The following is a 24,345-nucleotide window of genomic DNA, read 5'->3' as shown; positions in this document are numbered from 1 at the left end:
GTGAGGTGGCACTAGAGGTAAGGTGTCTTCCTTGCAAGCGTTAGCCAAGGAAGGACCTCGGTTCGATCCCCCTGCGTCTCATATGGTCCCCCCAAGCCAGGGGCGATTTCTGAGCGCTTAGCCAGGAGTAACCCCTGAGCATCAATCGGGTGTGGCCCGAAAACCAAAAAAAAAAAAAAAATCTTGTGGCGTTGCCCTTAAGTTGATTTGAGGTTCTGTCTGCCTGAAGTTTTGTAGCATGTGACTGAAGAGAGAGCACAGTGGATAACTTGCCTTATTCGTGCCAACCCAGCTTCAGTCCCCAGCACCACATGGTCCCCCCAAACACTGCCAGGATAAGCCACGGCCAAGTATGGCCCACAACTCCTTCCCCTCCAAAGCTTGATTGCTTAGCAAAGCATTCTAATAATTTCCATTGCAGTAGACAAAATGTGGGGACTGGAGGTTTTTCCCTGAAGTATGGCTAGTTTTTCCCTAAATTCCTGATACTAATTACATGATAATGCCTTCAAAAAGAGAGAGGTTTGTCAGATAACCATCACTTTAGGGGGTGAATTTTAGCTAATAAAAAAAAAAAAACAAGCCATTTTCCCTAAAGTGTCCCCCTTTTTTGGAGGGGGACTTTTATTGGGAAGCACACCCAGCATGCTCAAGAGTTACTCCTGCTCTACACTCAGGAACAACTCCTGGCAGATCTTGGGTGACCATATAGGGTGCCCAGGGATTGAACTCTGGTCAGCTTGCGCAACACATGCACTCTAGCCTCTATACTATCTCTCTTGGTCCCTCATTATCACATTTACCCTTTAGCCTACAGTACTGATGGGAACCTTTGTTCGGAAGAAATAGTGCACAGAGGGGGCTAGAGAGATAGTAGAGTAGTAGGACATTTGCCTTGCACACAGCTGACCCAGGACAGATAGTGGTTCGAATCCCGGCACCCGATATGGTCCCCTGAGCCAGACAGGAGCGATTTCTGAGCACAAAGCCAGGATTAATTCCTGAGAGCAGTCGAGTTATGATCCCTCCCCCAAAAAAAAAAGAAATAGTGCACAAAAATGTGCAAAATCCTTTAACCATGGGCAAGATTAAAATAGTTGGGTGATGGAATAGTTGCACTGGTGATGGGTGGTGTTCTTACATGAACTGAAACCCAAACACAATCATGTATGTAATCAGGTGTTTAAATAAAATATTAAAAAAAATATATGATACTTTTTCTTTTCTTTCTTTCTTTCTTTTTTTTTTTTTTTTTTTTTTTTTTGGTTTTTGGGCCACACCCGCTTTTGACCGCTCAGGGGGTTACTCCTGGCTATGCGCTCAGAAGTTGCTCCTGGCTTGGGGGACCATATGGGAGACACCGGGGGGATCGAACTGTGGTCTGTCCAAGGCATGCACAGGCAAGGCAGGCACCTTACCTTTAGCGCCACCAGCCCCAGCCCCCTTTTTTAAACTTTTTTTTTATTTATTTTTATTTTTGGTTTTGGGCCACACCCGGCGTGCTCAGGGGTTACTCCTGGCTGTCTGCTCAGAAATAGCTACCTGGCAGGCACAGGGGACCATATGGAACACTGGGATTCGAACAACCACCTTTGGTCCTGGATCGGCTGCTTGCAAAGGCAAACGCCGCTGTGCTATTTCTCCAGGCCCTATGATACTTTTCTACACCCAAAAAAAAAAAAGTCTGTTATATTCCAAACCTCAGCCAGGGGGTAAAATAAATTCTTCTATTCTTCTAGATGAGGCTACCACAGAGGTAACAGCTGTCCAAAGCAGCTTTTCTTATAAAGCCTTGTTCCTTCCCTCTCTTTCCTAGCTCTCTATTCCTCTACTGTTCTACTCTAGATCATATGATAAATGGAGGCTTACTGCTTTTCAGACGGTCTCTTTCTCCACTCCTGGTTTCCAAAAGGACTCATATTAATTTAAAAGCTAATACTAGCTGGTAGATTCAGACACTTCGATGCTTGCCACTGGTGATGTACCTCCTCCTTAGTCCTACCCTTAACACAGATAGGCAGATGTATCAGTCATTCTACTTTATGTCCAAGCTGAGGAAGGATCATCCTACAAGTGTAGGTAATCAAACCAGGGATGGTGGGTGCCAGGTGCAGGGAAGCACTTTAATGCTGTACTATCTCTGTGACCTCCTTAAGAAAGAAATTGAAATTGCACGGAACCCATATTCTAAACATTTGATAAATTTATCGGTTTCTAAAAGGCAGGTATAAAGGTTAAGAGAAGAAACTTTACTTAGGGAAGCAGTGAAGAGCACAAACTGAAATCATAGGTCAACTTGTAGAAATAGGATTAACACGAGCACTTTGGCACCACATAAAGTGTGTCAGCGATAAGCATCAGTATTGGAACCACTCCCGTTAGCACAAACATTAATTAGGCTTTAGCACTTCTCATTTCTTTAACTAGCTAAGAAAGCATGAACTTTCAAGGGATTTCTTTTGTTTGTTTTTTCCCCATTCGACCTTACTGTTCACAAGCTTTCTGAGCTGCATTCATCTTTTTCTTTCTCTTCTTCAGTCAGGGCTCGCCAATCAGACCTGACAGGAAGCACATTGAACTTTTTATTTTTCTAACAGCAGCTAGGCCACTGCTACTAAGTCTGGCCAATAGATGACTTAGATAAGATGCTTTTATTTAAAAAGAAAGAAAGAAAGGAAAGAGAAAGAAAGAAAAGAAAGAAAGAAGAAAGAAAGAAAGAAAAGAAAGAAAGGAAAGAAAGAAAGGAGAGAGAGAGAAAGAGAGAAAGAGAGAAAGGAAAGAAAGAAAGAAAGAAAGAAAGAAAGAAAGAAAGAAAGAAAGAAAAGAAAGAAAGAAAAGAAAGAAAGGAAAGAAAGAAGGAAAGAAAGGAAAGAAAGAAAGAAGAAAGAGGGAGGGAGGAAGGAAGGAAGGAAGGAAGGAAGGAAGGAAGGAAGGAAGGAAGGAAGGAAGGAAGGAAGGAAGGAAGAAGGAAGAAAAAGAGAAAAAGAAGGGCTGGAGAGATAGGCATATTTGTAGGGCATTTGCCTTGCATACTGTCAATTCAGGACGGTATGGTGGTTTGATTCCCAGCACCCCATGTGGTCCCCCGAGCCTGCCAGGAAATAACCCCGGAGTGCCCACCAGGTGTGGTCGGAAAACCCCAAATAAATAATAAAATAAAAATTAAAAAAGGAAGAAGTAAAAAAATTTTAAAAAAAAAGAGGGGGGCGGGGCCGGAGAGATAGCATGGAGGTAAGGCGTTTGCCTTTCATGCAGGAGGTCATCGGTTCGAATCCGGCGCCAGCCATAATGGTCCCCTGTGCCCTGCCAGGAGCAATTTCTGAGCCTGGAGCCAGGAATAACCCCTGAGCACTGCCAGGTGTGACCCAAAAACCCAAAAAAAAAAAAAAAAAAAAAAAAAAAAAAGATGGAGGGGGGGGGGGAAATAGGCTACTTGCTTTGCGTGCAACAGACACTGACCCAGGTTCAATCCCCAGCTTTCCATATGGTCCCTGAGCCACAACACAGCCTATTGGACCCCCAAATAAAAGAACAAGCTAGAGAAGATAGTACAGAGGTTAAGGCACTTGCCTGCATACTGACAGCCAAAATTCATCCTTGGGATCACATGGACCCTACCCACCAGCACTGTGGAGGTCACCGCTCACTGCAGCATGAGGAACAGCTTTTGAGCAACCTAAGAGTGGCCTAGTTCCTAACCAGTCCCAAGTAAAAAATAAAGAGCAAAGTGAAAATAATAACAAAAAGGGCCATACAGGGATCAAATGGAGCCAGCCCATCAAAAGACCAGAGCAATGGGAATGGAGAAATAGTACAGCAAATAAGGTGCTTGCCTTGCACTCTACTGACCTGAGTTCTATCCCCACCACCCATATCATCCCCTTTGCCCTCTAAGAGTAAGGTGTGGTGTGTTGGCCCCTAAAACAAAAACAAAAATCTTGGGGGCCGGAGAGATAGCATGGAGGTAAGGCATTTGCCTTTCATGCAGGAGGTCACTGGTTCGAATCCCGGCGCCCCCATATGTCCCCCGTGTCTGCCAGGAGCAATTTCTGAGCCTGGAGCCAGGAATAACCCCTGAGCACTTGCCGGGGCCGTGACCCAAAAAACCAAAAAAAAAAAAAAAAAAAAATTACAAAACAAAAATATTCAGAGTGAAAAAGATAGTCAACCAAATGAGAAAAATATTTGTGAATCATTTTGAACTGATACAGGATTTAATTTTTATATGTATAGAGAACTGCAGCTCAAAACCCATTCATAAATGAGCAAAGAGGAGCCCGAAGCTGGTGGCGCAAACGGTAAGGTGTCAGTCAGTCTTGCCCGAGTTAGCCTAGGAAAGACAGTGGTTTGATCCCCCAGCCAATATGGTCCAATATGATCCCCCCCAAGCCAGGAGCCGATTTCTAAGCGCGTGGCCAGGAGTAACCCCTATGTGTTATCAGGTATGCCCCCCCCAAATGAGCAAAGAATTTGAATAGATATCTTGCCCAAAAGAAGATAATTGCAGATAGCTAATAAGTATGTATAATGATGCTCAGCATCATTACTCACAAAGGAAGTGCAAAACAAAACCACCAAGGGATGGGCTGGAGAAATGGCATAGAGGTTAGGGCATTTTCCTTGCATGCAGAAGGATGGTGGTTCAAATCCCAGCATCCCAGGTGGTCCCCGAGCCTGCCAGGAGCAATTTCTGAGTGTAGAAGCCAGAGTAACCCCTGAGTGCTGCCGGGTGTGACCCCCCCCCCAAAAAAAAAAAACGAGGGTTGTGGATGTGATTAGAGGTAGCCTGTGAAGAACCTGGTTTAATTCCCCAGTACTGGGGGGGTGGGGGGTGGACAACACAGAAACACCATGAAAGGTATTTCTGTCACTCATACAAATATGGCTTTGATCTTTTTTCTTTACTGTGAGGGGAGGGACATCCAGCAGTGTCAGGGCTTACTCCGGCTCTGTGTTTCAGGGATCACTCCTAGCAGGTTTGCAGGTCTAGGTTGCTTGCCTTGCAAGCTTCTGACTGGGCTCAATCTCTGACACCCCACGTGGTCCCCTCAGCCCACAAGTTCTAAACACTGCTGGATATGGCTCACAAAAAAGTACAAGATATATAAAGCTTGGGGGCCGGAGAGAGATAGCCCAGTGGTAGGCTTTTTGCCTTGCACACAGCTGATCCAGGATGGATGGTGGTTCAAATCCCAGCATCCCATATGGTCCCCTATGCCCGCCAGGAGCAATTTTTGAGCACCCCCAGGTGTGACCCAAAACAAACTGTGTGTGTGTATGTATGTATGTATATCTAGACATACACACATACACACAGGTGTTGTGGGGGAGAGTGAAAGGTGAAAGTCACTGGTAGAACCACTTGCCTTATGTATATGAGGCCCTATAAGGGGGCAGTGTATTGATTTGGATTTAGTTGCTGACTTTTCAAATTATTTAGCTGTGTGTAGATAGCATTAGGACACATTCTCTCTAAGCTTCTATTTATTTCTCTTTCTTTGGGGGGGGGGGGTTAGATGGACACCTGGTGGTCCTCAGGGGTAATTTCTGGTGGTCCTGGATGTGGGGATAATGATCCGGGCCATCTGCATTCAGGGCAAGCCAACACTAACTCGCCAAGTTACTATTCCTCCAACCTCAAAATCATTTATTTAGAATATAGGGAAAAGGTAATAGAGGACCCAATAAAGTTAGAAGAAAATTTTTTATCCCCAAGTTGAACTGTGTGTGAATCAGGTGTGAACTGAATCGCTCCTGGCAGGTTTGGGGGGGACCATATGGGAATGCCAAAGAGTCCCTAACCACTATCCGTCCATCAATCGGCTGTGTGCAAGGCAAAGGCCCTATTGTAGTACTAGCTCCTCCAGCCCCTAAAAACAATAAAATCTCTTCCTCCCCCCCCAAAAAAAAAAGGGAAGGGGCTGGGGAGATAACATGGAGGTAGGGCATTTGCCTTGCATCGCAGAAGGACAGAGGTTTGGCGGTGGTGTGACCCCCCCAAAACAAACAAAAATAACTCAATAGGGGCCGGCGAGGTGGCGCTAGAGGTAAGGTGTCTGCCTTGCAAGCGCTAGCCAAGGAAAGGACCCACGGTTCGATTCCTCGGCGTCCCATATGGTCCCCCCCAAGCCAGGGGCAATTTCTGAGCGCGGTAGCCAGGAGTAACCCTGAGCATCTAACGGTGTGGGCCCGAAAAACCAGAAAAAAAAATAACTCAATAAAATCTTACGTAGTTGTGGAATAATAACAATATGTAGTCATGTGAAAGATGTAAAGAGAGGGGGGCGTAGGATGACGCAGTGGTAGGGCATTTGCCTTGCACGGGGGCTGACCTAGGACAGACCCACGATTTCAGTCCCCCAGTGTGCCCCCAGCTAGGAGCAATTTCTGATGCCAGAAGTAATCCCTGAGCATCACCGGTGTGCCCAAAAGCCAAATAGAGGGGTGGGGCAAAGGGATCCAGAAAGATAGCACAGAAGTAACCCATGAGCGATGCTGGCTTTGGCTCAAAAACCAAAAGGGGGGGGATTATCCAAAAGAAGCAGTATACGTCTTGATTTCATTTTGGGGGGGAGTTTCGGGGGTCACAACCCAGCAGTTTCCAGGGGTTACTACGCTCAGATATTGCTCCTGGCAGGCCTCGGGGACCATATGGGATGCCGGGATTTGAACCACCATCCTTCTGCATGCAAGAAAAATGCCCTTGCCTCCATGCTATCTTTCCATCCTCTCAAAAGCCTTTTTAAATAAAATGAAACATGTCAGGAGCTAGAGTGGTGGCACAAGTGGTAGGGCGTCTGCGACTTGCATGTGCTAACCTAGGATGGACTGCTGTTTGATTCCACCACCCCACCACCACCACCACCACCACCACCCACCCCTGGTGTCCCCTTTCCCCCAAGCCTGGAGCAATTTCTGAGCACATAGCCAGGAGTAACCCCTGAGTATCACCGGGTGTGGCCCCCCCAAAAAAAGAACAAAAATATGTCAGAAAGCTAGAATCCACAAAGGTTAGGGTGCTTGCCTACTACTGACCTGGGTTTAATCCCCTTTGGATTCCCTGAGACCCTCCAGGTGTGATTCCTGAGTTAAAAATAAGATCTGCACATTAGTTGGCATGCCCTTACCCCCCGCAAAAAAAAATGTGATAGAAAAACTAGACGTTCATCAATAGGAGCGTTTATTTTGGTTGTTATATAAATGTATTTATTTGAACATAATTAAACATGATTACATTTTGATGTTAACATAGATAAATCACAGATTATAATGTTGAGGTCAGAAAGATAGAACAAGGTTTGGGAGTTTGTCTTGCATGTGCCAGGTGTGGCCAAAAAAGAAAATGGAAAAGAAACTTGTAATGTTGAGAAAGGTAAGCTAAAATTCCCAGATTGATCCCAAGTAGAAAGTTTGAAAATAAAATCTTACAAACTTTGGAGATGGGGCCGGGTGGTGGCGCTAGAGGTAAGGTGCCTGCCTTGCCAGCGCTAGCCTTGGACGGACTACGGTTCGATCCCCCGGTGTCCCATATGGTCCCCCCAAGCCAGGAGCGACTTCTGAGCGCATAGCCAGGAGTAACCCCTGAGCATCACTGGGTGTGGCCCAAAAACCAAAAAACCAAAAAAAAAAAAAAAAAAACCCAAAAACTTTGGAGATAAGGCATTTGCCTCGCATGCAGAAGGACAGTGGTTCTAATCCCGGCTTCCCATATGGTGCTCCAAGCCTGCCAGGAGTGATTTCTGAGCCTAGAGCCAGGAATAACCCCTGAGTGCTGCCGGGTGTGACCCCAAAATAAAAAATAATAATAAATAAATAAATAAATAAATAAATAAAAAGAATGATTCCTTGGGGCTGGAGTGAGCAGTGGCGCAAATGGTAGGGCATTTGCCTTGCACATGATAACTTAGGATGGACCGCAGTTCAATCCCCTGCGTCCCATATGGTCCCCCAAGCTTGGAGCGATTTCTGAGCTCATATCCAGGAGTAATTTCTGGGGCATCAGTGGGTGTGGCCCAAAAACCAAAAAAAAAAAAAAAAAAAAAAGAAGGATGCCTTGGTACCTATGTTATAATACAGGGGTTAAGGCACTGATCCCTGGTTGTTGTTGTTGTTGTTGTTGGTTTTTTGGTTTTTGGGTCAGACCCGGCAGCACTCAGAGGTTACTCCTGGCTCTACGCTCAGAAGTTGCTCCTGGCAGGCTCGGGAGAGACCAAAATGGGATGCCGGGATTCAAAACACTGGTCCTTCCTGCATGCAAGGCAAACACCTAACCTCCATACTATCTCTCCAGCCCCTGATCCCTCCCTGTTTGATCTCCATCACCACTTATGGTATCCAAACACCTCCACGAATGACCTTCTCAAAAAAATTTTAAAAACACAAGAAAATTTGCCTTTACCTGACCACAAAATCTTTGCTCCAGTAGGCAGCTCCTAAGGACAATTCTGACCCAATCTTGCTTGTGCTATGGGACTGAAAGAAGCCAGCCTTCAACTTCTTCCAGAAACCAAAGTGGTTTGGGCCCGGAGAGATAGCACAGCGGCGTTTTGGCCTTGCAAGTAGCCGATCCAGGACCAAAGCTGGTTGGTTCAAATCCCGGTGTCCCATATGGTTCCCCCATGCCTGCCAGGAGCTATTTCTGAGCAGACAGCCAGGAGGAACCCCTGAGCACCGCCAGGTGTGGGCCCAAAATCCAAAAACCAAAAAAAAAAAAAAAACAAAGTGGTTCAACCCCCTGGAAAATGCTTATCTCAGCAAACAAGCATTCTGCATCAAGTCTCCTTGTCTTTGCAGGGATGTTGGTGGTGAATGTAACGTGGAGGAATAAGATCGTACGGTAGGCACACTTCTAGACTGTACCAGGCATGATTGGGCACCCCCCAGGTAAGCCCCTGATGTCTAACTCCTACTTTTATGAATCTAGAGCACAACAGCTTTTCAAAAGATCTCCAGTTTGCGGCGGCAAGGGAGCCATTGCTACTCATCTGCTATTCGAGAACAAATTAATTGAAATTGACAGGGAGGAGATCCTGTTTAAGATTTTATTTGGAATTCTTTTCCCCCTCATTTGCTGACCACCCACAGCAGTGCTTGGGGGCTACTTCTGTCTCTGTGGTCCAAGATTAAGCCCAGAGGTGTGGGTGGGCCATGAGCATGGGGAAGGGAACCATGTGATACAGGGTGCTGAACAAGGGTCAGCCATATGCAAGACCAGCCTTAACTCCTGTACTCCTAGTGATACCTGGATATTTTTTTGTTTGTTTGGGGTTCTTTTTGTTGGTGTTATGTTGTTTTGTTTTGTTTTTGGGTCACGCCCGGCAGCACTCAGGGGTTCCTCCTGGCTCTATACTCAGAAATCGCTCCTGGCAGACTCGGGGGACCCACATGGGATGCTGGATTCGAACCGCCATCCCTTCTGCATGCAAGGCAACACCCCTACTTCCATGCCATCTCTCTGGCCCCCATTTGTTTTTTGGTGTTTTGTTTTGGGCCACACCCGGTGAAACTCAGGAGTTATTCCTGGCTCTGTGCACAGAAATAGCTCCTTGGCAGCTTGGGAACCATATGGGATGTCAGGGATTAAACCTGGTCAGCCACATACAAGGCATATGCTCCTAGCCTCAAGGGCCCTTATGATAACTTTTTTTTTTTTTGGTTTTTGGTTTTTGGGCCACACCTGGTGACGCTCAGGAGTTACTCCTGTTTGGGCTCAGAAATCGGTCCTGGTTTGGGGGACCATATGGGACACTGGGGGGCTTGAACCTCAGTTTTCGTCTTAGGTTAGCTTATTCAAGGCAGAGGCCCTACCACTTGCACCACCGCTCCCAGCCCCATGATAGCTTTTTTGTTTGTTTGTTTTGGTTTTTTGGGGTCACACCCAGTGGCACTCGGGCTATGCCTGGGCTCTGTGCTCAGAAATTGCTCCTGGGAGGCTCAGGAAAACCACATGGGAGTGGCGGGGATTTGAACCACCATCTAACCTGGGTCAGCTGTGTGCAAGGCTAATGCCCTACTGCTGTGCTATCTCTTCGGCCCCCATGATAGTTTTTTGATAGAAGGTATATCTCAGAAAATTTTCCGGAGGACCATGTGTTAAGGATTGAACCTGGAACTCCCACACACAAAGTATGCATTCCAGCCCTTCTTTCAGTAACTTACATGCAAAACCATTGTGGGTATATCAGTCCTTTCTTTGAAGGGATGTGCAGTCTCAGATTCAGTGCCTTATGAACTCTTCCTTGGCCCCTTCTTCAATTTCTGTGTGTATGTATGTGTGTGTGATTTTATATTTATTTTATGTTTTGGGGCCATGCCCAGCAGTGTTCAAAAGCAAAGGGGCTCACAACTAGCAGTGCCAGAGAACCAGAGACTATCAGGGTTGAGCCTAGGCTTTTCACTTGGAAAGCCTGTGCTCCAGCACTTTAACATCTCCTCACCACCCTCGTTCAGCTGTTCAGCTTTTTAAACTAGACGGTGTGGGGTTTTACGATCTTCCCAGGTTGTAATTGTATCTTAAAACTGACATCTTGGGGGCCAGAGAGATAGCATAGCAATAGGGCATTTGCCTTGAATGACGGACCTGGGTTCGAGTCCCGGCATCCTATATTAGTCCCCAAAGCCTGCCAGGAGCTATTTCTGAGCACAGAGCCAGGAGGTAACCCAAGTGCTGCCAGGTGTGGCCCCAAACCAAAAAACCAAGAAAAGGAAGAAAAAAAAACCATCTTGACATCTCAACAAATGGCACATTACAGCTTGTTCCCAATAGTAGTATCTGTTTGCTAGGGCTTAGGATCCCAAATGGGTGTGGGGCTGGTTAGAGAGAGCTTGCACATGCTCAGGAGTTGGTCCCTACCACACTTCCCACAATGCCAAGGCTCCTTTAAGAGTCATGCTATTGAAAGTGATAGTTGCATCCAGACAGTTCTGGTGGCTGCAGCTAAACTCAGGTTTTGAAGTTTTTTTGTCTTGTTAATAATCCTCCGTTTGTCCCTTGCCAAGGTTCTGTGACTCCCCCACCAGTGACTTAGAAATGCGCAATGGTCGGGGTAGAGGGCAAGCGCAATGCGCCCCAACAGCAACACACCTGTCAATGAGGCTGCCACAGCCTCTGACAGCAAAGGGAGCAGTAGCAGTAGCAAGACCCGGGCAGGAGCCAACAGCAAAGGTCGCCGGGGCAGCCAGAATTCTTCCGAGCACCGCCCGCCTGCCAATAGCACCCTCTGAGGATGTCAAAGCCAGCCCTTCCTCGGCAAATAAGCGGAAAAACAAGCCCCTCTCTGACATGGAGCTGAATTCCAGCTCAGAGGACTCCAAGGGAAGCAAACGTGTCCGCACAAAATTCCATGGGATCAGCCACTGGCCCCCTCCCAGGGACCAAGGCGGAACCCACTATTGTAGACAGAAACTGTCCCTCCCCTGTCCTCATTGACTGTCCCCATCCCAACTGCAACAAGAAGTACAAGCACATCAATGGACTCAAGTACCACCAAGCTCATGCCCACACGGATGATGACAGCAAGCCCGAAGCAGACGGGGACAGTGAATGTGGGGAGGAACCTGGCCTCCACGCTGAGCTTGGCAGCTGCAACGGTGCAACCGTGGCACAGAAAGGTTCCCTGTCACCTGCCCGCTCAGCCACCCCCAAAGTTCGACTTGTTGAGCCCCATAGCCCTTCCCCCTCCAGCAAGTTCAGCACAAAAGGCCTCTGCAAGAAGAAGCTGAGCGGAGAGGTGGACCCTGACCTTGGGGCCTCCTCCAATGATGGCTCTGATGATGGACCCGCTGTCATGGACGAGACGAGCAGCGATGCTTTCGACTCCGCGGACAGAAAGTGTTTGGAGAAGGAGAAATGTAAGAAGCCCACCAATCTAAAAGCAGAAAAGCTGCCTGCTAAGAGCCTGAAGTCAGCACGGCCCATTGCCCCAGCCATTCCCCCACAGCAGATTTATACCTTCCAGACCGCTGCCTTCACAGCCGCCAGCCCTGGCTCCTCCTCAGGCCTGGCCACCACCGTGGTCCAAGCCATGGCCAGCAGCCCCCAGCTAAAACCCATTCAGCCCAAGCCCACCGTGATGGGGGAGCCTTTCAGTGCTAGCCCTGCCCTGACACCCGCCAAGGACAAGAAGAAGAAAGACAAAAAGAAGAAGGAGGCCGCTCGGGAGCTAGAAAGCCCTCTGACTCCTGGGAAGGCCTGTCGCACTGAGGAAGGCAAAAGTCCTTTTAGGGAAGCAGCTGATGGGATGAAAGTGGAGGGGCTCCTCAATGGCTCCTCGGACCCCCACCAGAGCCGCCTGGCAAGCATCAAGGCCGAAGCAGACAAGATCTACAGCTTCACAGACAATGCCCCCAGCCCTTCGATCGGAGGGCAACAGCCGCCTGGACAGCACCACCCGACCCAACCCCTAACTCCCTTACATGTAGTGACCCAGAACGGAGCCGAGGGCAGCTCTGTCAAAACTAGCAGCCCTGCCTACTCTGACATCTCTGATGCCGGGGAGGATGGTGAGGGCAAAGTAGACAGTGTCAAATCCAAGGACCCTGAACAGCTGGTCAAGGAGGGCGCTAAGAAGGCACTCTTTCCCGCTCAGCCCCCAAGCAAAGACTCGCCCTATTACCAAGGCTTTGAGAGTTACTACTCTCCAAGTTACGCACAGTCCAGCCCCAGCGCGCTCAACCCCAGCAGCGGGGAGAGCCAGGCCCTAAAGACAAAGAAGGACGAGGAGCCTGAGAGCATGGAGGGGAAGGTGAAGAGCGACTCGTGCGAGGAGAAGAAGCCCGAGATGAGCAGCTCCAGCCAGCAGCCCTCGGTCATTCAGCAGCGACCCAACATGTACATGCAATCCCTGTACTACAACCAGTACGCCTACGTGCCGCCCTATGGCTACAGTGACCAGAGCTACCACAGCCACCTGCTCAGCACCAACACAGCCTACCGACAGCAGTATGAAGAGCAGCAGAAGCGGCAGAGCCTGGAGCAGCAGCAGCGGGGGCTGGACAAGAAGACAGAGCTGAGCCTGAAAGAGCGAGACACTGTGCTCAAGGACGAGTGGAAGCAGAAGCCAGCAGCCCCACCCACGCTTACCAAGGCTCCCAGCCTCACTGACCTGGTCAAGGCAGGGCCCGGCAAAGCCAAGGAGCCAACCACTGACCCCGCCAAGTCCGTCATCATTCCCAAACTAGATGAAGCATCCAAGCTCCCCAGCCAGGCACCAGAGGGACTTAAAGTGAAGCTGAGTGAGGCCAGCCACCTTGGTAAAGAGGCCCCCGAGGCCAAGGCAGGCACTGAGTGTGGCCGACAGGCAGAGGTTGGACCCAGTTCTCTGGTACCGGCAGGTAAAAACTTCTGGCACAGGTGGAGATAGCTCCCTATCTCTATCCTCCTCTTCCCTCCCTTCTCTTCCCCTCCTTCCCTTTTTCTCCTGTCCTTTGCTCCCTTCTCCTCTCCTCACAATTCAAGGCTGCCCTGACTTGGGGTGGGGATGGGGTCAGGGGGAACATAACTCATTTGGGGAATTCATTTTTTTTGGTTTTTTGGCTCACACCCGGCAGTGCTCAGGGGTTACTCTAGCTCTATGCTCAGAAAGCGCTCCTGCAGGCTCGGGGGGATCATAGGGATGCCGGCATTCGAACCACTGCCCTACATCCATGCTATCTCTCTGGCCCCTTTTTGGGGGAATTCTTGGTTAAAAACTAAAAGTGTTTTCCCATATGACAGGAAAGATGGGTTTAGACAGTGTTGCCTTCTCTGGAGCCGTGGAGTCGGTGTCCACTGTTTCCTCCCTGTGGACAGAGAGAGGAGCCTGTGGCAACTTTGTCACTGTTTAGACCACAGCACACTCAGACCAGAGAGACTTGGTGGGTTGTCTTTGTTTTGTGTTGGTTGTGGGGTGACTCTCCATTATGCTGGGGGCTGGCTGTGGAACAGCTTCATGGCCCGGTCAGTCCCAGCCACCTACCTACAAAGCATGTGCTCAGCCCAAAGCTTCTTGAACTCTCTCAAGGCCCAAGAAGATTTCATGGGGAGAAAGTAAAACCAAGAAACTTGGTCTCACATCTTACTCTTCCTGTGAGACTCAGAAATTTTCTTTACCTCTTTGATCAGGCTACCCTTTTACCCTGATTGGCACTTTTGATACCCTTGGACTCGGTGGGCTGGCTCACTCTTCCTAGAGACACAAGGGTGCCTCTTTTTGTTTTCCTCATGGCTTGTTTCCTTTGGGGTTTAGGGAGGCAAATTTTCTAGTACTTGACTGACAGAACTGATTATTAGTGAAAATCAGTAGGGCCCCATAGTGCTTGGGGCCCAGTGCTTGGGGCCTAGCAGTGATCTATGCCATGTTCTGACCCTAGGAAGCAGAACCCCGAATGTGGACCTACGTGTATCCTGCCAAGTACTCAGACATCAAGTCAGAGGACGAGCGGTGGAAGGAGGAGCGGGACCGGAAACTGAAGGAAGAGCGGAGTCGGAGCAAGGACTCTGTCCCCAAAGAGGACGGGAAGGAAAGCACAAGTGGTGACTGCAGCAAACTACCCATGCCGGAGGAGTCCCGCCTCGGGGGCAAGGAGCCGCGACCCAGTGTGCACGTGCCCGTGTCGTCCCCCCTCACTCAGCACCAGTCCTACATCCCCTACATGCACGGCTATTCCTACAGCCAGTCCTACGACCCCAGCCACCCCAGCTACCGGGGCTTGCCTGCTGTAATGATGCAGAACTACCCAGGTGAGCAACCCCGGAAGCACCACTGGGAGCTTCATTTGCTCAGCCCTAAGCTTGCTGAGGCTTGGATAGGTGATGCCCTGTCTTCAGTGGCCTTTTGTGATGTGCCACATGACCTTCAATTCCTCATTGATTACTGATTGCTGCTGTAGGATCACTTCTCTCTCTCTCTTATTTCACTGCAATTTTCAGGCATCTGGGACAGAAAGTAAGCCCCCTGTTCCTCAGCTGGGAGTTGTAGACTCTGTATCTGAGTCTGCAGAGCATTGTGGGGTATGCAAAAAAGACGAGGCTAGAGCCTCTCCTGAAAGAGCTTCACCTAGGGGTAGCTGGGCAGATAAATGAAACAAATGAGATTCAGCGCTTGCATTTATATTTGTCAGACTGTGCATGGTCAATCTGGGGGGAGGGTAGTGTGGTTGGGCCACGCCTGGCAGTGCTCAGAGATTACTCCTGGCTTTGTGCTCAGGAATCACTCCTGGCAAGCTCAGGGGATCATATGGATGCCAGGTCGAACTCGGGTTGACCACAAACAAGGCAAACTTCCTACCGCTGTGATCCAGCCCCACGTGGTCAGCTTTAAGCGAAGGCTGTGGCAGGAGGTGGCAGAGTCAGGCAGTGGGAAGTCAATTTGAGAGCAATCAATAAGCAGATAGATGTTCCACTGTTTGGGGGGGTTGGAGGGACTTCCTCCTGGCTTTGCACTCCGTGATCACTCCCAGTGGGACCATATTGAGTACCAACATGTCAGCTACATGCAAGGCAAGCATCCTACCTGCTGTATTGGCTCTCTGGCCCTAAAAGGTTCTGATTACAGTGCCACCGTGAGTCTGGAGGGGTAGGGGGCAGAGCAGAGTGTATCCACAGGTTCTGACTCACGAGGAGAGTGCTCACAACTCAGATTATGCATTGAATCTCATACTGGAGAGTGATGTCCGCTCTCATTCCTCAGAGCTGCGTCTCCCACACGAAAGCAGCTAGGACAGTCTCGCTATTCTGACAATGTTCTAAAGCAGACTCCAGACAGGCCAAAGTAAGCATTTTTTTTTTTTTTTTTTTTTTTTTTTTTGGTTTTTGGGCCACACCCGGTGACGCTCAGGGGTTACTCCTGGCTATGCGCTCAGAAGTCGCTCCTGGCTTGGGGGACCATATGGGACGCCGGGGGATCGAACCGCGGTCCGTCTCCTAGGCTAGCGCAGGTAAGGCAGGCACCTTACCTCGAGCGCCACCGCCCGGCCCCGAAAGTAAGCATTTTAGACAGCAGGAAATTAACTCAGCCTGCTGGTGTGTCTTCCTCCCCTGCTCCAGCTAGCTTCAGGGAATGAGTTTTCTCTGAAAAGGGGAAGAGGGACCAGAGATATAGTACAGTGGGGCAGGCACTTGCTTCAGATATTATGGTTCCCCTAGCACCACCAGAGTGATTCCTGAGCATCTCCGCGTATGGGTGGGTGGGTGGATAATAAAAGAGAGTGAAGGGTTAAGGCACTTATCTTGCATGCAGACAGCCCCAGTCAGTACCCTGGGAAGCCCAGAAAACAAAACTGGATCCAAACAACTAATATTAATGATGGTGTTGGCGCTGGAGCAATAGCGCAGTGGTAGGGTGTTTGCCTTGCACGCGGCTGATTCAGGATGGACCTTGGTTCGATTCCCTGTATCCCATATGATCCCCAAGCCAGGAGCGATTTCTGAGCGCATAGCCAGGAGTAACCCCTGAGCGTCACCGGGTGGCCCAAAAATAAAAAACGAAAACGAAATTATGATGGTGACTGAAACAACTAATATAATGATGATGGTAATGATTATTTCTATGGCTAGGAAAGTGGTTCAGCACCCCTAACTTCCAGATCCCATCCCCAGCATGGCCAGTAGCAGCCCCCCACAAAGAAAATAGTGATAATAATAATGAGACTGCCTCCTTCCCCCTGGTATGTGGTCTTTGCTTGTCTTCCCTCACAAACACCCTAAGTCAGTGTTGTATTTTTACTGGGGTGGAAACTAACTCAGAAAGGTCCGTCTGAACCGCGGTCCGTCTCCTAGGCTAGCGCAGGTAAGGCAGGCACCTTACCTCGAGCGCCACCGCCCGGCCCCGAAAGTAAGCATTTTAGACAGCAGGAAATTAACTCAGCCTGCTGGTGTGTCTTCCTCCCCTGCTCCAGCTAGCTTCAGGGAATGAGTTTTCTCTGAAAAGGGGAAGAGGGACCAGAGATATAGTACAGTGGGGCAGGCACTTGCTTCAGATATTATGGTTCCCCTAGCACCACCAGAGTGATTCCTGAGCATCTCCGCGTATGGGTGGGTGGGTGGATAATAAAAGAGAGTGAAGGGTTAAGGCACTTATCTTGCATGCAGACAGCCCCAGTCAGTACCCTGGGAAGCCCAGAAAACAAAACTGGATCCAAACAACTAATATTAATGATGGTGTTGGCGCTGGAGCAATAGCGCAGTGGTAGGGTGTTTGCCTTGCACGCGGCTGATTCAGGATGGACCTTGGTTCGATTCCCTGTATCCCATATGATCCCCAAGCCAGGAGCGATTTCTGAGCGCATAGCCAGGAGTAACCCCTGAGCGTCACCGGGTGGCCCAAAAATAAAAAACGAAAACGAAATTATGATGGTGACTGAAACAACTAATATAATGATGATGGTAATGATTATTTCTATGGCTAGGAAAGTGGTTCAGCACCCCTAACTTCCAGATCCCATCCCCAGCATGGCCAGTAGCAGCCCCCCACAAAGAAAATAGTGATAATAATAATGAGACTGCCTCCTTCCCCCTGGTATGTGGTCTTTGCTTGTCTTCCCTCACAAACACCCTAAGTCAGTGTTGTATTTTTACTGGGGTGGAAACTAACTCAGAAAGGTCATGAACACCAGGATTGATTCCTGAGTATTGCCAGGTGTGGCCCAAATACAGGACAAAAAAGTCGATTTGCTTCTTAGTCTTAAAGCTAGGGTTTAAATCCAGAGCATCTCCCGGAGAGATAGCACAGCGGTGCTTGCCTTGCAAGCAGCCGATCCAGGACCTAAGGTGGTTGGTTCGAATCCCGGTGTCCCATATGGTCCCCCGTGCCTGCCAGGAGCTATTTCTGAGCAGACAGCCAGGAGTAACCCCTGAGCACCACCGGGTGTGGCCCAAAAACCAAAAAAAAAAAAAAAAAAAATCCAGAGCATCTGAACTCCAAATCTCAGGACCTTCCCATTGCCCATCCACCTCCCCAGGATGGATCCTGAGACTGGGATCTAGCAAGGAGCTCAGTAAGGGACCTTCTGGGAAACAGCTGGGAGTTCCTGCAGCAGAAGGTGGCCCCTGCCCCAGGGTCTGCTGTCCTCCCACTTCCTGTTCTCTCCTCTGCCCCAGGTTCCTACCTGCCTTCCAGCTACTCTTTCTCCCCATATGGCAGCAAGGTCTCTGGGGGAGAAGAGGCAGACAAGGCACGCGCCAGCCCCAGTGTCAGCTGCAAGCCCAGCTCGGAGTCCAAAGCTTTGGACATTCTGCAGCAGCATGCCAGCCACTATAAGAGCAAGTCCCCCACGGTGAGGCCATCCAGCACCTCCCCTCCCAAGGCATCTCGGGGTACCTGGCTCTCCGGGTGCACCTCTCACATTTATGTATTTGCTTTCCTTTTTAGATAAGCGATAAGACATCTCAGGAGAGAGACCGGGGAGGCTGTGGGGTGGTCGGGGGTGGTGGTAGCTGTAGCAGCGTCGGGGGTGCAGGCGGGGCTGACCGGAGTGTGGACCGGCCCCGCACCTCCCCTTCTCAGCGCCTCATGTCCACACACCACCACCACCACCACCTGGGCTATTCACTGCTCCCAGCGCAATACAACCTGCCCTATGCAGCAGGTAAGGTGGGCCACCCATGCCGCTCTCTTATGCCCTTTCTTGTTGTGTTTTTTTTTTTTCCTTTGGTTTGGGGGCCATACCTAATGGTGCTCAGAGCTTATTCCTGGTAGGTCCAGGGAACCATATGGCCCCTGGGGAACTATCCTCTACTCTTAGCCTCTCATCAGCACAGGGGTTCAGCAAAGCCCATGCAACTTGGGGAAGTCCCAGGAAGTGTCTTTGATTTGCCAGATAAAGAAGGGATTTCCCTACAGGAAAAGATGACTGAGAAATGGCTTTCTTGCCCTTAGATTGGGTGTCTGGGTTTGTACATAGGAGGCCATGCTCAACGCTGGCTCTTCTGCATGATGGTGTGAGCTTGGCCTGATGGGGAACATGATGGGGAACAGTCCTGCTTGCTCTCCCTCCCTCAGTTTCCTTCTGTTGTTTCTGTTCAATGGGGCCTCCCTATACCTGCCAGGGCATGGCTCTCACCTGCTCTCTGTCTTTCCAGGGCTTTCCTCGACAGCCATTGTCGCCAGCCAGCAAGGCTCGACTCCATCTCTCTACCCACCCCCCAGGAGGTGAGAATGGTAAGTAACAGTGTCATTCGGGCACTCACCTCCAGCAGGGGCATAGGTTCCTGCTGAGTTTAAGTGAGGGGCCGCTGAGTAGGGTTGGGATATGGAAATGAGAGTGTTCTGGCCAGGCTTTTCATCCTTCTCTTTTGAAGTCCCTGTACTTGGTGGAAAGGCCCTGGAACACTTAGAACTGATGTGGCCAGCACCTCTGCTGTTCGTGTTCCTGGAGCGCCACCTGCTGGTAGTCATGCCAGCTGCCTGAGTGTCATGTTTTCTTGCAGACCACCAAGTGCCCGGACACAGCTTCACGGTGCACCCAAGGGAGGTGCTGGAGATGCCGCTTAGACCTCAGTTAACTGGTGTTGATCTTCCTGTTTGCTGTTCCTGCCATGCCAGAGGCAGACCCTCGGCTCTCCCACCTCCACCAGACTCCTGGACTCTGACCAGCCTCTTCCTCAGGAGCTGGAGGGCTGGTTCTTGGCAAAAATATTTATTCTCTTGACCACAGTCATGAGTGCAGTGGCTTCTGGAGCCACCAGGGCAGAAGGGCCTCAGCCCCACGAAGTCACTGCTCTGTTCCCCAAATCCCTGTTGGTGCTGGGGGTGGGGAGGAGCGCAGCCCTGGGTCAGATCTGAAGACAGCACATCTGCCACCACCAGATCCCTTGTCTCTCCAGCTGTGGGGGCCTGGAGGAATCAGAATCTCAGGAAAGAAATTGGGGGGACTGTTTTCTCTGTCCTGGTGAAAATAAGGTCTTCAGACTTGAAGGCTTCTCCCCTTTGACTTGAGCACATCTGCATGCTCAGCGCCACTCGGAAGGAAGGACACGAGGTGCCTCCCACAATGCCTGGGCTGCCCATCAGGCGGGGGCCCGAGGGCACAGGAGCACTGGAGTTGGAGTGTGCACGGAGCCTGTGGAAAAGCACCTGCGTCCCCCACCATGTCCTGCTGCTTCTTAGCCCCTGACTCTGTACCCTCTCTCCCCTCCTGGTGCCTTTCCCAGGGGTCCCATGCTGTTCTGTCTTTCCTACTGCTTGGCTCCCGAGCCTCGGGCAGGTGAATCGTCTTTTCCCAGGTGGGAGGAGCTTGGAGCTGTCAGGCCAGGCCATCTCCACACAGGCTCCCTCGGCCGTCTCAGCCCGGGTGCCCGTGTAAGTGGTTTCCCTGGGATCCCCATCTTCTAGAGGCCACGGCCTGAGGGTCTGATCCATTCAGTCTGGGAGCCACTGCACCCTCCCAACCCAAGTTACGTGGTGTGGGGTTCACCGGATACTATAGCTGTGTTGATGCTCTTGTCCTTTGTCCTCCCATCTTTGCTAGACCTTCTCTCTGGATTGGTCCCACCCAACGTCAGAGATGGACATTGTTGGGACCTGGGAGCATAGTAATTGGGCCCCACACAGCAGCTCCCCAGAGTCCAGGTGTCCCAGTCTTCCCTCCAGTTTCTACATCTTTGTTTTTGTCCAGTTTGGTTTCTGTACCCTCCCCAGGCCTCTGAGCAGTGACTTCCTATCAGCATGGAAGTAGTTATGGTGTAGACAACTTGACCCACCAGACTGAATTTCAGTCTGATTGTGGCCTTCCAGCTTCTAGCGACTGCCCAGCTTTGTCCCAGTTTTTAAATATCGTTGTGTGTTTTGTGCCTGTGGCGCAGCTCTGTATATACTGTAAAGATCCGGGCCCAGGCCAAGCCGTTTGCTTTCCCCTGGGCTGGCTCCACTTTATTCTTCAACACAGAGAAGAGGAACCTCCATGGGTTGGGGCAGCCTGGGTTGGCATAGGGACCAACCCCTTTTTTTTCCCAGAAGAAATGATTCTGGGCGCTTAACTCACTCGAGCCAAGGTTAGTGAAGCAGCAGTCTGGCCTGTAGGCACTAAGTGAAAGGATTGCTTTCCTCAGGAGCAGGACCCCGGACATAGGTCTGCCCCGTGACCCGGTCTGAGGAGCCCCGGCCTCACTTCGTAAGCAACACTGGGAGCGTCCGGCACGGGATTTCTGCTGGGGCCCTCAGAAGCCTAGGCCACTGCCCATCCCCTCACATCTTCTCTATCCTCCTCTGACCAGGGCCGGGCGAGCACCCTGTGAAGTGAAAGGTGGTTCTTGAACCTCTGCTCTCAGGTGGGGCAATGGGCAGGGCTCCCCAGAAGGGCTAGAGTCACTGTGCGTGGGCTTTGAGGTCACCATGTCACAACTCCCCCGTGTCCCCTGCCGCCATCCCGACTCAACCGGGCAGCTAGTTGGCCCCACAATTCTGGGCCTCTGTTATTTGCTTTCTCACTAGGGCATCCCAGGGAGCTTCCCGGTGACCCTCTGCCGCAGGCCCCATCCCCAAGCCCCCCTCCTGCCCCAGCCCACCCGTTTGCCTTGGTGCTCAGCCCCCTTTGGGAGCAGGTTGGGGCGAGCTGGAGGCCCGGGCCGGAGGGTCGGTGTTACTGTTCATAGCTTTTGTTCCATTGGCGTTGCTGTTGCATTTAATTTCAGTCTTCCTGATTCTTCCCTTCTGTAAAGTGTACATTACCAAGTTCCTTGTTTTTTTATATATATATATAAATATATATATATACAAACTGTACTCTTTTTGCCTTTGTACATTCAGGCAAGAAGAGAAAATAAATCTTTTTAAGAGACAATCACAAATCTGTGAGGGCTGCTGGTTATTTCTCCTGGAGTCCGCTGCCTGAGCTGCCTCCTTCCTCCACCATTCCCCTCCCCAGCTTTCCTGATCTTCCCAGCCTGCTTCAGAGGTAGCCCTGGCCCCTGGTGAGCTGGACCCCAGCGTCCTGACAGTGGCGGTATTTGACAGCCTGACCACTGGCTTCCCTGCAGCTGGGCCTATCTCTTCTTCTCCCTTAGCTCCCATTCACCGAAGTGGCTTTGGACAGTCAATTGTGAAACTATGCAGCTGGGATCTCTCTGCCTAAGCATTTGCACTACTTACCCTGCCTGGGAGTTAGAACCAGTGATCTTAGTATGAGGGAACCTGGCCCCTACATGCACTCCCACCCTAATTCCAGCCTCATGCTCTAAATACAGAGCTTTAGAGCATCCCTCTCTGCTCTCCTCTCTAGCCAAACAAAGGGCTAAGGGTTTATGGGTCAAAGGCATTTGGTCAGCATTTCAGAGGGTGGTATACTCTGAAGCACCCAAACTGTTGTTCCCCCATAACTTTCTTCTGCTTCTAACTTCCTCCTCCCTCCCTTTTTAACCTTTCTCTCTACTTCCTAATCTTAATTGGCTTTGGAATTGAAGTATATTTTTTAAATTATTTGTTGTATTTATTGAATAAAGTTTTTAATGTCCCTGTTCTTAAATTTAGACTTAGTTTGCCTTTCACGTATCTCCCCTATCTCACCAAAACCCCCCCCCAAATTCCCATCTTCTGTTTTGCTATATCAATTGGAATACAGATTTTGGAGATCTCAATTTTTTTCCTTTCAGTGGGCTTATCTAGCAAAGGTTTTTGCTATCTTCATATGGAGTGCCTGTGTTTGCAATTCAGCCCAATTCAACTGTTTCGAAGAGGATTTATCAGCAAGTGTAGCAGGAACTCAGGGCCAGGAAAGAATTGGGTTTTGCTGCCTTACTGTCTTTGGTGATTCTTTCTTTGGTTTGGAATTTCACACATTTTTAGAGTCCTAAATGGCCTCTGTTCAGTTGGCCAGTCAGCGTGCCCTTAGATTTCTGCTGAAAAGTGCTCACTCAACCATATTTTGGTCAGATTTCTGCTGAAAAGTGCTCACTCAACCATATTTTGGTCACTGCCTTTTATGCTGCTTATGGACAGGACGGGAGGGATGTTTATTTTGGGTTTGGGGCCACACCTGGCGATGCTAAGGTTCACTCCTCCTAGCTCTGTACTTCCAAATGACTACTGGTGGGCTTACAGGACCATATGGAACACATATGGTGATCAAGTGCTGCAGACGTCTTGCGTCCCTAAGCAAAACCTTAGTGGGATCAGAAAACTACACGAAAGAAAGCGGGTTCACGAGGCGGACGAATATGAAATACGAAATAATTGAGACCACACAAAATGCATTGTATGGGGACCCACGTCTATGAGACCAGAGACAATTTTACTTTTCAGCCGATGACATTTTAAGCACAACTCTGGTATGCAAGGTAATTTCAGGGAAACAAAGGGCAGAGGATCCTTAGGAGGGACAACACAATGGTACTGGACCCTAGAATCTACATATCAAATAACTACCCAATGTAGGTGAGAAAGAGCCCTGCTAGAGGTATGCAGAACATGAGCTGGAGATGTTTTTTTGGGTTAGCAAAAAAACAGGTTTTTCAAGAAACAGGAGGAGAGAAGCAGGTTAAAAGGAAAAGAGAAATTGGGAAAATTATTGTTTACTATCATGGAGCTAGACCCAGAAAAACAAGTTGCTGGTGCCAGGTTATACTCAAAGTAAGAGTTACAAATAAACTAGCCAGCGGGGAGCTTTTGGCAGGCTTTCTTTGGTACTGAAATTTCTTTGTGACTATAGGATAGCTAAGGCCGAATTTCTGTAGTCGAAAAGGAGACAAGGGCCCAGAGAGATAGCACAGTGGCGTTTACCTTGCAAGCAGCCGATCCAGGACCAAAGGTGGTTGGTTCGAATCCCAGTGTCCCATATGGTCCCCCGTGCCTGCCAGGAGCTATTTCTGAGCAGACAGCCAGGAGGAACCCCTGAGCACCGCTGGGTGTGGCCCAAAAACCAAAAAAAAAAAAGGGGGGGAGACAAAATCAAAAGGAAAAGAGAAAATGTAATGCCACAGCCATGTCAGAAATATAGCCAGTAATCCATGTAAGGGTCAATGATTGACTTCTCCAACGGGCCTTCTGGCAGATATTTCTTGGGAGGAAAATTAGGCACTGCACCAGGAAAGCCAAAAGCCACGTCTGGTGCGTGTTTCCCTAATAAATAGAGACATGCATGCTGCATGCCTCTACAAGTGTGTGGCTGCATGCAAAACAAATGCCCTGCTTCACTGCACTATCGCTCCAGCTCGTGGTACACATCTTCAAGCTCTTATTTTCAAATGAACCTCTGTAGGTTCTACGCAGACTTGTGAGAGTAGAGGTGCTGAGCATGACTTAGCATGACGAAAACAAGATTAACACTAACTGAAAATGGGCCAGATTCAGGAGAGGCCAACTTAATAGCAGTTACAGAACTAACTGTAGGAGATGCATTTCATCATTTGGGGCAGCAGAGCAAAAAGAGGAGAAA

General features: G+C 49.6%; 1 protein-coding gene across 1 annotated transcript in view; it reads left to right on the top strand.

The window, feature by feature from the left end:
* The window catches only part of ZNF609 (zinc finger protein 609), a 143,497-nt gene extending 121,734 nt beyond the window's left edge, over nucleotides 1-21,763 (top strand). Inside the window, 12 exon segments of the mRNA XM_049777599.1 lie at nucleotides 8,794-8,834; nucleotides 8,837-8,883; nucleotides 10,999-11,056; nucleotides 11,059-11,217; nucleotides 11,219-11,335; nucleotides 11,337-13,304; nucleotides 13,306-13,332; nucleotides 14,350-14,719; nucleotides 18,077-18,252; nucleotides 18,348-18,564; nucleotides 19,058-19,136; nucleotides 19,406-21,763. Of these exon segments, the coding sequence (XP_049633556.1) occupies nucleotides 8,794-8,834; nucleotides 8,837-8,883; nucleotides 10,999-11,056; nucleotides 11,059-11,217; nucleotides 11,219-11,335; nucleotides 11,337-13,304; nucleotides 13,306-13,332; nucleotides 14,350-14,719; nucleotides 18,077-18,252; nucleotides 18,348-18,564; nucleotides 19,058-19,131 (3,254 nt within the window). The 3' untranslated portion in view covers nucleotides 19,132-19,136; nucleotides 19,406-21,763.
* Nucleotides 21,764-24,345: the final 2,582 nt, after the last annotated feature.

This window comes from Suncus etruscus, chromosome 1 (genome assembly GCF_024139225.1).
Source record: "Suncus etruscus isolate mSunEtr1 chromosome 1, mSunEtr1.pri.cur, whole genome shotgun sequence".
NCBI lineage: Eukaryota > Metazoa > Chordata > Mammalia > Eulipotyphla > Soricidae > Suncus > Suncus etruscus.
Note: the sequence above shows the minus strand (reverse complement) of the source record. Positions and strands in the feature narration are given on the sequence as shown.